General features: G+C 41.1%; 1 protein-coding gene across 1 annotated transcript; it reads right to left on the bottom strand.

The window, feature by feature from the left end:
- Positions 1-8,559: 8,559 nt before the first annotated feature.
- Scgb2a2 (secretoglobin family 2A member 2) lies at positions 8,560-15,451 on the bottom strand. Its single transcript, XM_035441588.1, has 3 exons — positions 15,397-15,451; positions 13,735-13,922; positions 8,560-8,613 (listed from the first exon to the last, which is right to left on the bottom strand). Exons 1-3 carry the CDS (start codon positions 15,449-15,451, stop codon positions 8,560-8,562), a joined length of 297 nt encoding a protein of 98 aa, XP_035297479.1.
- Between the last annotated feature and the right edge of the window lie 536 nt (positions 15,452-15,987).

Raw genomic sequence — 15,987 nt, 5'->3', positions numbered from 1 at the left:
TCACAAATTTCCCCAAATAGCTAAATAACCCTTGGAAAACAAACAAACAAACCCAACAACAATGCTGGAAGTACTACAATACCTGACTTCAAACTACACTACAGAGCCATAGTAATAAAAACAGCATACTAGCCTAAAGCAAACTGTAGACCAGTGGGTCTCTAACTTCCTAATGTTGCAGCCCTTTAATACAGTGTCTCATGTTGTGAGGATCCCCGACCATAAAATTATTTTGTTGCCTCTTCATAACTGTAATTTTCCTGTTGTTATGAATTGTAATGTAAATATGTGATATGCAGGATATCTGATATGTGACCCCTGTGAAAGGGTAGGTCACAACCCACAGATTGAAATTTGCTTCTGTAGATCAATGGAACAAAAGACTCAGAGAAAAGCCCATGTAACTTCAGCCATCTAAGTTTTTAAGGTTTTCTCTTTTATCTAATTTAATTTTTTGGTAATTAGATGAATACTGTATTTCCAACATTCCCATTGCTCCCTCTCACACCTCAAACTTTTCCTGTGCCCTCAACATTCTTCTCAAATTCATGACCTCTTCCTTAATTATTATTTTTACACTTATATATAAATATATATTGACAAAGATTCCAGAATTACCCATTGGGAAAAATATAGAATCTTCAACAAAGAATGCGGCATAAACTGGATGTCTACATATAGAGGACTGAGACTAGATTTCTAGTGTGGGAGATGTGCTCAATGTATGATATATGACTATAAGAACAACTGAGGAAAATTAATAATTAAAAGTGATTTCTATGGTTTTAAGATATCAATACATTCTGTCTTAAACTTAAAGATACTGGACAGGCTGCCCATGGTGAGTGAATTCTCTTTTACTTAGGATGGGTATGGAAGTTCATTCTTTCCAGCTGTTTGTACCAAGTCAGAGTGGAGTAGATCATGTAGCTGTCTGAACTTGGTAGCACAAGAGAAACTGAGAAGAAAAAGAAGAGGAGGAAGAAATAGAGTGGGGAAAGAAAATGAAAGTAGGCGAAATCCTTAATGACCATAGCAAGGATGACAATAAATCTTAAACTGCAATGATGAGTTTTATAAGTTGCAACACATTTTCAGGCCTCTCTTTCCTGAAGCCATGTGTCATTGCTGCAACAATGAAATGTTTGCATCCAAAACTCAGTACCCTTGGCAGATAGAGGAAATAAAACTGTCACCAGACGAGATTCCCTGTTTTAGGAAAGGAAATCCTCATACAGTTTCTCCATACAGCTCCTCAAATAGTTTCTTCATCTTTTTCTTCGGTTGTTGTTTTGAGACAGGATTTCTCTGTATAGGCTTGGCCATCCTGGAACTCACTCTGTAGATCAGGCTGGCCTCAAACTCAGGGATCCACCTGCCTCTACCTCCTGAGTGCTGGGTTTAAAGGTGTGCACCACCACTGCTCTCAGGTGCTTTCTTTAGTGTAATGTTTTGTTGTAGATATCTGTCTCTTCTATGGCTAAGTTTATTCCAAAGAATTTTTATCTTGTTTTAAAGATGTGTGTGTGTGTGTGTGTGTGTGTGTGTGTGTGTGTGTGTGTGTGTGTGTATTGGTGGTTTGTTTCCACAGTATATGTAGAGAGATCAGTAGAAAACATTCTGGATCAGTTCTTAACTTCTACCAGGTTGAGGTAGGGTCGTTCACTGTTTCTGTTGCATCCTCCAGACGGTCTGGCATACTAGCTTCAGTACCAGCATCCTGTCTCTGTGTGTCTCATCTCCCTGTAGGAGTACTCTGGATTGTATAACTGTTTCTGGCTTTTTGTGTGGGTTCCAGGGATCAAACTCACCTCATCAGGCTTGCATAGCAAATGCTTTACCTGCTGAGCCATTTAACCACCTATGGTGTTTAGTACCTTTATTTTTAAATTTTGGTTTTCTTCAGATTTTTGGGTGTCTGCTCAGAAGTAGTGGCTCACATCTTTAATCTCAGGACTTGGGAGGCAGAGGTGGATCTTTGTGCGTTCCCGGTCAGCCTGGTCTAAAGAAGGAGTGCTACACAGGGAAACCTTCTCTCAAGAATCAAAGGGAAAAAAGAGTTTTGAGTATCTTAAAACTTCTTTGTTTAGAAATCTGTCATATGTGGGGTTGGTGATAACCACCTTGGATGCCATCCTAGAGCCTTCATCCATTAGGAGATTGAAGCAGAAACAGGCACCCCCCAGCTAAACGCTGAGCATACTCCTGGAATCCAGCTGTAGAGAAGGAGGAGGGATGAGAAAAGTGTTGTGATCTTGTTTAAGTTTAAAAATATAAAAATGCGCAAGATGAGATATGAGAACGAGAGATACATTAGCCATAGTTTATTCCAGGTGGGGGGAGAGCAGGAGAGAGGAGAGAGAGACAGAGATCGAGAAAGCAAGGAGAGAGAGGGAGGCAAGAGAGATTAAGTGAGAAAGAGAAGAGAGTATAAGTGGGCAGGGTCTGTCTTTTAAAGGGATCCTTTACAACTGCATACAGACTTATTTCCCATGGAACCCTGGGCTGACTGAGTGGATTCTGTGAGGTAGCTGTGCCAGGCCAGCGTAATGCCTGAACCTTTCACAAAGGAGACAAGTCCGTGCTGGAGAAACACGCAGAAACAGTTGACATGACCTAGTGAGAGCACAGAGAGCCTAGTCATAAGCTGGTAATCTAGAATGGAGTGAACCAAGACCTCTGAATGTGGATGCCTGGGCAGTCGATGGGATCTTTAAGAGTGGAGCCAGTGTTTATCAAAGTGCACAAATGGACTTGCCCATTCCCTATGGAAGGATACTATAGCAGCCCAAATACACGAAAGAGGGCCTAGGCCAATCCCAAATGATGTGACAGACTTTAATGATCACCTGTGGAAGGCTAACTGTCCTTGGGGAGTGGGTGTGGAGGTTGGTGGGGACCATGGGAGAATGGGAGAGCAATGGGGAGATTGATACATAAAATAAGGTTATTTCTAAAATAAAATAAAACTTCAATGTTTAATAATTTCAGACATGTTTACAGTGTATTTTGGTCATACAATTCTTCATTATCTTTTCAATTCTTCCCAAACCTCACCCCACATCTCCAAACTTAGTCTCTTCTTTTCAGAGGCTACTGAGTCCAATGTGTGCTATACTTATGTGCAGGGGTGTAGAGCTTCCTGCTGGCACAAGGACAAAATTTTGGGGGTCACTTGTTGAAGAAAATGGACTCTACTTACCTCAGCAACCTTCAACTGTCAAAGTTCCTCAGCTTCATAAGCTGTTCCCCATCCATATTGGAATTTTGACTGGTTTGATCCTGTATAGGTCATGTGTAGGCAACCATAGTCACTGTGAGTTCATGCATGCAAAGCCTCTTATGTGTTCAGAAGATATTGTTTTGCTATGGTCCTCCCTAACCTCTGGCTTTTGCAGTCTCTCCACCCCATCTTCTACAATGTTACCTAAGCCATGTTAGGGGAGGCCATGATGTTTAGGGAGGAGTACTCCACAGTTACTTATCATGAACTCTGACCTGCAGTTAGTGTCTGTGTTAACTGCCATTTGCTACAAAAAGAAGCTTCTCTGAAAAGGGTTGAGAGTATCACTAATCTGTGGATATAGAGATAAGTAATTAGAAGGCAGGATAATAATCTTTCTATTGAAACACAAAAACAAAAACAACAATAACCCCAGTAAAATAGGTTTTGACTAGCATCTGTGACCTCTTCAGCCACAGGTTTTGGTCAGATTTACAGTACCAGGCACGAGTTTTAAAACATATAGGGGCCTTGAGTTCAATCAGAAAGCCATTGGCTACTCCCATAAAATTCCCATCACCCTGGCACCAAAGGGCGATTTTTCGAGGTCAGTCATTGTTGTAGCTCTCAGGGTTCATCCCTGGGTAAATTGGTTAAAGGTTTTTCTTACTTGGCTGTCCATATAGCACCATCTGGAACCATGAATAACACTAGCATCTAGGGAGGGATTTCTCAGACAATTCCTAGCTTCACTGATCATAACTTGTGATTCAAGTATGTCGTGTTTTTAGCTACAGTGTCTTACTATCTAATTCTTGTGGGTAACTAACAGCAATGGCAATAGTCTGTTTTATTGTGGTTGTCTATGTGATTTCTTTGACAACTCATAGGGTGACATCCTGAGCTTCACAATGAAATTCCAGTTTGATAATCATCAATTTTCTATATAGAGAGGCTCCGTTTTAACTCTTATTTTGTATGTACACGTGGAAGCTTCTAAAATCGCAAGTTTCCATATGGCTTTTTCAAGCATCCTTAGCATTAGTTACCCCTGCTCTACCCCACCTTCTCTCTGTACTCCCAAACCCCTCCCTACTTAACCCTTTCCTCCACCGCATCTCCTTCTTCTCTTCATGCTTCCTGTGCTCTGCTATCCTCCTTCCCTTCAGCACCCTCACAATGGCCACTTTCTGCTTACCTGATTTCTAAAGGCACTTGAAGATTTAAAGTTAAGATCTGAAATTAAAGAGCACAGAAATTATCTTTCAGAGTCAGTGTTTTCTTACTAAGTATGAATTTTTCCCCAGTTCCAATTATTTACTTACAAATTTCAAAACTTTATTTTTCTTTGCATCAAATAAAATTTCCTTGAGCATATTTACCACACTGTCACGACCCAGTTATTAGTTTCTGTACGTCTGCAGTATTTCCATTTCTTAGCTATTGTGAATAGAGCAGCAGTGAGTGGGCACTGTAATCCAGAGTCCTTCCTGTCTCTATGCTCAGGAGTGGTATACCTGGCTCACATGGTAGATTTATTTATAGTTTTGTGAGGAAGACTTCACACTGACTTTCATTATGCTTCCAGCAGGTGATACTCCCCTAACAATGAATGAAGGTTTCCCTTTGCCCACATCCCTGTCAGAATTTCTTTTCATTGATCTCTTGACGATAGTCATCTGGCCCAGGTGAGATGGATCTCAAAGTAGTTTTCATTTGCACAGTTTAGCTCTTTCTCTGCCCTAAGTCAATTCTCAATTGCAATTAATGAGTGCATTGTTTAATGTAAGGATTATGTCTGACATCTTTCTTCTTCTTGTTCAGAGGAACCTGAAGATGCCAAGAACAAAGCTCGTTTAGGAGGGGACAGAAAGGAGCCATGTGTTTACCTAGGTGTGTGCTTTCATCTCCTAATCCATGGCCAGATCCTTTAGTCCAAAGTCAGGTAAGGACTCTGACAATGAAATGTAACACTGTGTCCTTGCCCAGGACTTAATGATGATTTATCTGTGCCTCAGACCTTAGTGAACTCAGCTTGTCATCTACTGGGGTCCCCTTTAGAAGCTTCTCATTCCTTTTAAAAGCACTCCACATGATGTGCAGGTGTCTAGAGCAAAGTGACTGGACTCTCTAACTTTCATGTCTCCTGTTGGTAACTTTTTTCTCTGAGGAATCAAATGACAATAACTTGGTCCAGAAAGGGCATAGTGGAGATGCAGGGGACCAAATACAGCAGATAGCAGCGCTGCTGACCCTTAGTCAGCAAATCATGGTCTCCAGGCTTCAAAAACAAATCTGAGACCAGAGAATTCTAGCACTCCTCAATGTCCGCACATCCTGCCCCAACTGGGGGCATTCAGGGTGGTATGGCCAAAGAATGTCCCGAATCCTGATCCAAGTATTTATGGGACACCTTCTGGAACAAAGCCTGGTGCAATTGGAAATCTCAGGGTAGTACACTGGAGAAACTCATGTTCTCCGGGGGAATAAAGGTTATGTATGCCGTGAGAGAATGAGACTCATGTGTCCATTGGCTCACAGAGGACTTAACAAACATTCATATTAACAGTTTTTGGCAACTGAAAGTACTTGTCATACTTAAGGGAACATAAAAACATGAACATAAAAAATGAAATTCAAGTGACTTGTGTGTTTACAGAAACAAGTTACACAAAAGGGAAATTTTCCCTATTAAAATGTTCTCTTATAAATTTTCTTTTAAAATTTTAAACTTTATTATTAAAAATCTTGCAAGTAAATCAAATAATCTTTAAGTGTGTGCAATTAAAAGTTATAGGGTTGCCTCTGCAAACACCTTCCCATGTTCTCTGTCATTCTGTAGATCTGGATTCTCCCTCCCCCACAAGGCTAGATCAACATCAGACACATGTATACAGCCCCTCCCCTTAGGCTCTTTTGAAGTCCAGACATGGGGTGGGGTATACTTTCACAGCACAGAGATTCCAGCAGAGGCCCCTGCACTGGGACACATCTTTTCCAAGTTAGATGTCTGTTATTCAAACCACTGATATATTTCCTTCCCTAGATGCTTTATGCTTTGGCTTTGTTGCTTCATGTTTGGACTCCCTACACTCCCCACTTCCCTGCAGCGTCAATCACTCCTCAGACCCTTCCACAGGGAAGAATTCAGGCCTTGGCTTTCCTGGGAGCCACCATCCCCAGCCTGTTCCTTCTGCACAGCACAGCAGGAGACTCCAGGTTTCTCAAGTCCCTCTCTAAGAGAGAGACCCGAACTCATCACCACATCCTTCTCCACACCTGCCACCTATGCGGTGCTCCCGCAGGGACTGGCTTTCCCCTTGATGTGTCTGCATGTGGTTCTGGGGGCTGAGAAGAGTGGAAGGGACGGCTGTGATTTCTCTAGAGAGACTGTGATTTCTCTAGAGAGACTGTGATTTCTGCTGTGATTTCTCTAGGATACCCTCTGCTATCAGAAGTGAGGGCCTCAGCCTCAATGGTGAGCCTATAGCACCTGAAAAAGAATCTTCCTCACACAGTGTTTAGTGTTTTGTACTGACTTGATTTTGGGAGCACACCTGTATTTCTTTATACTTCCCTAAAGGCTGAAGAGACCCTCAGTAGACACAAACCTGCAAAGGACAGGAACATAGGAAGGGATAGAGAGCTCTGGGAGGTAGAAGAGAGAGGAAGTGTTTCCTCTGACTCAGAGTCAGTGGGTGCCTTTGTTTCCGTTGTTTTGTTTTCTATTTGGAGACTGGGTCCCGTTCAGTAGCCCAGGCAGTTGTCCAACCTATACTACAAGGCTGAGGCTTGTGTCAGACTCATGTAACCCTCCTGCTTCAGCCTTCCTTTTGCCGGTATTTCATGTGTGAGCCATACCTCCAGACTACAGGGGAGACTCTGAGGACAGAACAGATGGTTTGAATTTGGAGGCACTCAAGAAATGAGGGAGATGAACATATGCTCAGATAAACAGGAGCAAGCTCCAGGAAGCCAGAAACCTCTCACTCCAGAACTGTTTTCTTCTGTCACTGGTCATTCCCAGAACAGCCAGAGGACTTGGGAGTGGACCCTGCAGGGCGGAAACTGCTTCCAGACTTTGAGAAGTCAGCAGCCCTTTCCCCTCACTGTCTGAATAAAAAAGGTGCAAGTGTGAGGAGGACTCAGACCCAACACCTTTGTGAGACGATGCTTTCTGCTCTTTTAAAAAGACAAAAAGCACAGACTCGTGGGACATAAATGAGCTACAGTGTGTAACATCCTTTGGGTGGTGATCAACGAGGAGTGGGTGCTATGTACATGTCAGCTGCTCCCCATTATTTTTAGAGAATCGGGAAGTGTGCTTGTGATAAATCCCCAGTGACTGCCAAGAACCCAGAGCATTAGAGAAACCCAGTGTCCTGGCTGCGGGTTTACCTCCTTAGCTTGATGCCCAGATAGTACTGCATGCCTAGAAGGGAAGCCTATGGCCTTGACTGTGCTGTGCTGTGTGGACCTGGTGCTGACCCATGTGCAAGCCCCACAGTTTTCTGCTTGAGACTTTTGCTTCTTTGTCGTTTTCCTTCTCCTTGCTTTATCTGAGTCATTTTTGAGTTGAAATATTAACATCATCACCATTTCTTCAAGTCCATGCTTGATGTGCCTTCCTGGCCCTTTCCTCTGAGGTTCTTCCTATTCTCCGGACACAGGGTTCTTCCTCAGTAATTTTTCTTGACATTCCCATGACTTTCATCCCTTGCCACTTCCTTCTTCTTCATGCTTCTTGAAGCTCCATGAAGCTCCTTGATCAATTCTTATGCACCAATAGCATATATTAATTGTTTAGTAAATGACAGCGTAATTCATTTTCAGGAAACAGAATTTGTTATTTTATAATGAATGCTCTAATTATATTACTTATTTTTAATTCTAGGTCTGATTAGGAAGCAAATTCCATTAAACTTCTGAAGTTTATTAAAGGCAGCAATCAAACCCAACAGAATGAGGGTGACATCTAAGCCACTAACTTTTACTTTCCTGAGCGAGTCTGTTTTTGTTGTTTCTGGGTACTGTTTCAGGGCTGACCACTTTATATTGGGTAACCAATAAGGGGCTCATCCATGGGAAATGTAATTAATTCTCCTTCCTTCCCAGCAGTCATTAGTTGACTGTAGTTCCCTGTTAATTCCTCCATTGATATTGCCATTGTTCTTTGCAGCTATTTGTCTATTTGCAGCTATTCCTAGGAGGGTCTGTCCCAGCACATCCCTTTGGTCCCATCTTTTACAATCCTTCTGCTCCCTCTTGCAAAACGTGTCTTAGCCATAGGTGAAGGAGTTGTGTCTAAGTGTCCATTTGGACTGGACTCCCCATAATCAGTTGATGCAGACATTGTGTCCAGGTGTGGTTTCTATGATGGTCTCCATCAACTATTGGAAGCACAAATCATAGAAGAGTGTATGAAAAAATCATATGGCTACTTTGCCCAGAATGCAACAGCGCATCCCTGGCTGATACTGCTGAGTCCAGCCTGGTGCAAACAACAATGGGTGGCAGAAACTCACTCATAACCACATCTATCTTATTCTCCATGGAAGATTCATTGTTTTTTTCTGGATGGGGAGTTATCTACCATTGCTGTTTTTCTAATGATGATATTGTCAAACTGTCTCCTAAATATGCATATTTATGCCACAGAGAGTACTGTACTCAGCCTTCATCAGAGAACTGTTTGCCACAGTAGGCAGTGTTAATACAGAATTTGTCACTGGCCAAAGTGCTCACAGGTGATGATGGAGCATTCAGCCCTGACTATGACACCCATTTCATTCCTTCCAAGGTTCAGGGGACATTCTGGCAGAGAGGTGGAAACAATGTATAACCAGTGTCTGTAAGTGTTCTGAAATCATTACCCTGTCAGATGAAGAAGAGTCAGAGGGTGTTTCCCAGTCTATCAGTTTTCTATTCACTTTGACAATTTTTTCTTTCTGCACTTTTAAGCTTTCAAGTCATCCTGTTTGTCAGTTTTGATCTAATTTCCTAAGCTGTCCTTGCTTATGCCCAGGTCACTATTTCCTCTCAGTTTTCCTGTTATTAGTTTCTATTTCATGATTTGTGTGTGTTATATTTTGAAATGACTTTTGGGGGATGTAGATTATCAATTAATGCAGTTTTCTGAGCTGAAATTTATTAATTTTTCCCCTAATGAATTTGACATAATAACTGTGAGGCTGTAGATGAATGTTTCATTTCTGACTCTTCTAATATTATCCCATTGGTTAAATCCCTTTTCACACCAGTATCAAGCTGGTTTCAGTACCATTGTCCAGGAGTTCAACTGTAAATAAGATACTGTGACAGCTTTAACCTTGTTCTTTTTCTTATGCATGGTTTAGGATAATCAGAGGCTTTTGTGTTTCCATTTAAATTTGGGTTTTTGTTTTGTTTTGTTTTTTCCTATTTCCCTAAAGATTACTGTTTGGACTCTTGATAGGAATTTCACTGAACTATAGCTTTTTTCAGTAACATGGATATTTTTCCATTAATTTAAATTAGAAACAAACTGCATTTACTTGTCAATCCCAGTTCCCATTTCCTCCCTTCCTCCCCTGTAAGCCCAAAGACCCCCTATCCCATATCCTTTCTGCTCCCTAGGGAAGTTGAGGCCTTCCATGAAGGATATTCAATGTGTGTCATAAATATGGATATTCTAACAATATTTATTTGGCTGATTCATGAGGATACTTGTTTTTCTTAATGTCTAATGTTTTATTCATTTACTTTCCTCAATGTTTTATAGGTTTCACTGTGGGAGTCTCACACCTCTTTGCTTGGGTGATTGTCACATTGATGAGGTCTGCACTCACCTGGAGGGTAGCTTTGGTGAGGCCTTGTTGGGTTATGACATACCTATGTCTGTGGGAGGAAGCACCCTTTCCTAGACAGAGAGCCCTGAACTGTGTAAGTGCCAAGTCAGCCTGAGCACAAGCAGGTAGGCAGTGAGAATGTATGCATTCCTTACCATCTGCTCTTGGGCATGGTGTGATGGAACTAAGTGCTCCAAGCTTCTGTAGCTGTGACTCCACTGCAGTGATGGGTTGTAACTCTGACTTGTGTATCACAATAAACTTTTTCTCACTAAGGTTGTTTTTTTTTGTCAGGTTATTGTATCACACCAGTCGCAATGAATTTAGGGCAGGAACATTTGTAGGTCTTTATTTTGAATGGCATTGTATTTTTTTTTATTTTTATTTTTTGGTTTTTCGAGACAGGGTTTCTCTGTGACTTTGGAGGCTGTCCTGGAACTAGCTCTTTTAGACCAGGCAGGTCTCAAACTCACAGAGATCTGACTGCCTCTGCCTCCTGCGTGCTGGGATTAAAGGCGTGCACCACCAACACCTGGCCTTATATCCTGTTTGGTGATTTTTTTTTTTTTTTGAGACAGGGTTTCTCTGTGTACCTTTTAAACCCATCCTGGCACTCCCTCTGGAGACCAGGCTGGCCTGGAACTCACAGAGATCCATCTGCCTGCCTCTGCTTCCCAAGTGCTGGGATTAAAGGCCTGTGCCACCAACACTTGGCTGCTTTCTTAAATTCCCTCTCAATGTATTCCTTACTGGTATATGGAAACGCTGCTGGCTTTTGTATGTTCTGTTTCACATTCTGATGCTTTTCTAATAGAATGTCTCTGGTGTAAGAGGTTTCTCATAGAGTCTGTTTTAATTATTGATCAGATTATCATCAAACAGGGATAACGTGATTTACTTCTGTGTTATTTGGAGTTTATTTCTTTGATACTGTTTTTCTTGGCTGAAAATTCAGGCAACTCTAGTTAGGGAAGAATGGGTTTATCTGGTTTAAAGTTCAGGGTGATGGAGTCTATCACAGCAGGGAAGAGATGGTGACAGGCAGGGATGACCCATCGGCAGGGACAGGAAGTTGGCTAAACACATTTTCATCCACATGCATGAAGCAGAGAAGGAACATATGATGTGGGACCAGGCTTATAACCTCAAATCGTCTTCCAGCAATGCTCTATCTTCTCAAGTAGCCTTTCTCAACCTGTGGGTCATGACCCCATTCATAGGGACCACATATCAGATATCTTGCATACCAGACATTTACATTAAGACTAAGAACATTAGCAAAATCACAGTTATGAAGTACCAACCAAAATAATTTTAAGGTTGGGGATCACCACAACATAGGAGCTGTTAAATGACTGTAGCATTAGGCAGGTGGAGAACCTGTGTCCTATTGTTTCCATAGCTTTTCCAAAGGTCTCCACAACCTGGGGACTAAGTGTTCAAACACACAAGCCTATGGGAGACATTACTGACCCTCAGCCACCACAGGCACCCAGTGCAAAGCACTTAGGGAACAGACACACTTCCCTCCTCCCTCATTATCACAGGAGACAGTTTCCTTTCTGTGTCAGAGTCCTGCTTGTTCTTTCATTTTATGAAGTTTGACATGAGAAACATTTAATATGCCTGCCATTTTCTTTGACTCCTATCTTCATCAGGACATCTTGCCATTAATGGAAGTATCTTAAAAACAAAACAAACCCAAAACCAACCAACCAAACAAACAATGAGCAAACCCTCTGAAGTCTGTGAAAGCCCCTTTCGTCATATGACATGATCATATGCTCTTTTGCCCTGAACCTGAGCTCTGATTGAGTGGCATATGTGGGACCATTTTTGTTTTTTAGTTTTTGTAGACACAAAGTCCTGGTGGCAGCAGGGCTGGGAGCATGTCCCAGCCTCAGACCCCAGCAGGGTAGTGCCTAGGATGATGAATAGAGGCAGTGGTGAGAAAGAGGCCAGAGCTGTTTTACTGAGAGGGGACTCATGCATGGTGACTTAGAGACACTTTCCTGTCTTCATCTCCCTTTAAGGTTGTGTGGGAGGCAGCTGTGGGTGTTTGTCCTAGAGTGGAGGGTAGCAGGCCTCTTAAGCCCCCAGTTTTCAAAGAGCACAAAAACATTATTGGTATTTGCAATTAATTTAATGAAGTAGAAAGAAATACCTTTGAGATTCCAACAATTGTCTTGCACTTTATAGACAGAAAGATACAATCAAGAAAGAAAAATTATGATTTGTGGTATCAGCTGCTGGCTTCTGATCCAAAGATCTCGTGGAAGGTTAATATGATGAACACTCTTCACTGTTGTATATTGCTTGCTGAAAAATAAATGAGGAAGTGACTTAAATTTTGAACTTTGACTGGAGAGCCCAATATTGAAGAGAAAAATTCTTGTTTTTTAAATTTTTTTGATATTTTCAATTGCTATTAAATATTCCAGAAATGTCCAAAAGAAAAATCTGATTATAGACATGTGTTTTATCATTTAAGAGATAAACAAGGAATTGTAAACAACAGCAGTAACAAAACTCAAACAATTTTGAATTTTCTTCAAAGACATTCCTTGATTGCCTTTCCCCTCTAAATCCAAAACCCCTGAGCTGCTTTCATAGGAACTCATTCTTTGTCCATCTGAAGCTAGAGGTGTCTGTGACTGAAGGTATTTAATGACCCTCAATTTGAACTGCTTTGCTATTATTCTCTCAACATTTGCACAATTGAATCTTTGCTTAAGAAAAAGAGGGTGACTTTAAAAATTCCTCTATGTTCTAAAAATGAGATATACTAGAACCAAATAGAGAAGCCCCACCTGTACTTTTAGGCCTTGTGTATTACTGTGGTTTTACATAAACAGTGCATATTCCTGAGTTTTGACACATGTAGCATGCTGAAAAGGAGTCAGGGACACTTTAGATCAATTCCTGGAACTACGTTCTTATACTTGAGAAGATTATATTGATATTATATTGCATTTATTAAAGGATTTATTTATTATGCATACAGTGTTCTGCTTGCACGTATCCCTGAAAAGGGCACCAGATCTCATTACAGATGGTTGTGAGCCACCATGTGGTTGCTGAAAATTGAACTCAGTGATCTTAGCCTCTGAGCCATCTCTCCTGCTCTACTTTTGTTTAAAGAGACCATTATTCATGTTGTTCTTAAAACTCTGATCTTCTCTACTTTTCTTTATTGGTGCCCAATGAAAGGATCCCTGATCACTGACACAAAGCAGGGCTTTCTGAGAATCAGTGTATTTTTCTCTGACTAAAGAATTTGAGGTGTTTCTCTTTCTCATGACATGCTTATGTATGTGTTCATGTGAGTGTGCCTGCATGTGTGTGTATGCACACCTGTGTTTTTTTTTTTTTTTTGACTTGAAAGGAATGGATGAGAGAGTGATCTCTGGGTGATCTCCTTCATTTTTGTGTTTTTCCTTCATTGTTTTAAAATCCTCAGAATAAGATGGACAATCAACTGTGTCTTTCAATGGCTTTCTTGAACAAATTGTCACCACTAAATCAAATTATATCATCCAAAAATAGTACATGGACATGTTTTGCTTTGACCTTATTAGTCACAAAGTTGGAACCTGGTTTTTCCCCATTAGTGGGAATATATATATATATATATATATATATATATAATATATATATTGCAAAATGGGAAATATTGATATTTACCATCATCCTATTAACATTTTCCAGAGTCTCCCTAGGCTGGTCTAGAAAACATTGCTTGAACTTTTCCACAGGAGTTTTGTCATAAGTAACAAATATGTATGCACTAAGCACGTGGTTATATTCCTCCAGAGACATATCCTTGTCAATTGTCTTCGCAATAGCATCGTCCATTGCATTGCAGCCAGAACCTGGAACGACATGACATTCATCACTGGAGATTAGAACTCGTTAGAGGTTACCTCTCATGCCAATCATCCTCTTGAGTACAAATAGAGACACAGATTAGCTAAGGAGATGGAGCACTGCCAAATCTGGGACAGAAAATGCAGGCTGTTAGATTCCACTTAGAAACTGCAAACTCTGCCCCTGACATTACAGCAAAAAGAGGCCAAACCCACACAACCCTCACTGCAAGGACACTGGATAGATGGCAGGCCATAGTGGTGGGCATGGCAGGCATTTTGGGTCTTTGATTGGTCAAAGCCTGCCACATTACTATTTTGAGAACAACATGGAATATGTTCAAATATCCTGTACCTATCATGACTAGAATATTGTCCACTTTGCTCTGTTAACTCTAGCATCTGCATCACAAAGCATCTTAAACAGAAAATCTAGTACTTGAAGCATCCTCATGCAGAAAATGGCTGCAGACTGCAAGATTCCTTCAGGTCTTGAAAACATGCCACGAACAAGCCAAAAAGGGAAGTTAACCCTCACACAACCTTTGTCAGCAATGACACACAAGAAACAAGAAGCCTAACTGGTCAGTTGTGGCACACACCTTTAGTCCCAGCACTTGGGAGGCAGATGCAGGAAGAACTCTTTGAGTTCGAGGACAGCGTGGTCTACAAAGCTACACAGAGAAACCTTGTCTTGAAAAAAAGCTCTATGTACTTATTGGACAGCTGTGTCTTTCTTTTTTCTAGCCATGATGCATGTCAGTGCTGTTTTGTGGACCCCATGAAGTATTTTAAAATAGTTCATAAATATTATCCTATCATGTCATAAATGATATCTTATTTCTATCATCTGCACCAAAAAGTATCATAAAACAAACTTTGTACTCAAAGTGATGTCATTTGGTCAAATAGTGGAAGAGAAAGTGGTCGGGAAGTAGGTTCAAATTAACTAGCCTTACCCTAAGCATAAGTGTAACCCTGATTTTCCTATCAAGTTAACTGAGAACTCCATCTTCTTGTTATTTTGCTCCATCCTCTTAGATAAGTGAAGTAGACAATATAAACAATATGAATCATACAAAGTCTATTGCACGGTGACATGTTTGTACTGACTGCATTCTCAGGGACAAAGCTTTACTTCTGTCATTACTTTACACAGACTTGAGGAATGCGAACTGTCCTCTCTACCAGCAGGACTAGGAAGTAAGTGGCCCAATGTCCTGTGCAGGTTGAGAAGTAACTCCTTCCACAGTTAAAGAGATTCCTAAGTACAATTTCAAGGAAACCCATTTAGGTCTAGGGTCATTTATATCTTCCCCCATTTCCTGTAAAATAATCTCATATGCAAATCCAAGACCTGACATGGATATCAGGAGAACTGTGGCTACCATGGCACCTCCTGCATAGAAATGACACATCCCATGCAGGCCAGCACTGGGGGCAAACCCAAAGCAGCCCACCCTTCCACAGAACTCACCACTGGCGTAGCAGCAAATGGGGATGGAGGCCAGCATGAAGACCATGACCAACTTCATGGTGAGGCAGCTCTTTTAGGTTGGTCTTTGGTACAAGATGGAGCTCAGGGAACTTTCTGGAGTTGAGACCTCAGTGCTCTTCTATTTATTTCTTGGGCACTTCTTAGTGTCACCCAGGAAACAAGAATGCAAGTCATGAGAGCAATGTGGCATTGTACCAGACAACATGAGAGAACATCAAACAGAGCCAAAGAGGCCTATGATTTATTAGTACAAAACAAGGAAACATGTGACTAAAGTATGATGTGTGACAATTGTTGACCTATCCCTCAGTGCTTCCAAAAATAATGTAGATTATGGCATAATAGTTTGATCTTTAAAAAGATATTCTCTTCCTCCTTATACCCCTTTCTCCTTCATTAACCCCTCTTCATCTTCTTTGTCTTCTTCATTGTCTTCTTCTCACTCCTTTCATTCTTTCTCTTTTTTCTCCTTCATCTTCCTTTGTTATGTCCTTTCCTTGTTTTAACTTTTATTTTCCAATTTTAAGCAACTTTACTGTGTTTGCACCTGTTTCTGAGGTCTCCAGTGGCTAG

This window comes from Cricetulus griseus, chromosome 3 (genome assembly GCF_003668045.3).
Source record: "Cricetulus griseus strain 17A/GY chromosome 3, alternate assembly CriGri-PICRH-1.0, whole genome shotgun sequence".
Lineage (NCBI taxonomy): Eukaryota > Metazoa > Chordata > Mammalia > Rodentia > Cricetidae > Cricetulus > Cricetulus griseus.
This window is presented reverse-complemented; position numbering and strand designations above follow the sequence as displayed.

Bases quoted from the DNA above. Each gene is read 5' to 3' on its own strand.
- Scgb2a2 (XM_035441588.1), bottom strand. From the start codon at position 15,451: ATGAAGTTGGTCATGGTCTTCATGCTGGCCTCCATCCCCATTTGCTGC. The intron at 13,923-15,396 runs GTGGTGAGTTCT...ATGTCGTTCCAG, and splicing joins CCCCATTTGCTGCTACGCCA to GTTCTGGCTGCAATGCAATG. The intron at 8,614-13,734 runs GTAAATATCAAT...TGCTTCCAATAG, and splicing joins AAAATGTTAATAGGATGATG to TTGATGGAGACCATCATAGA.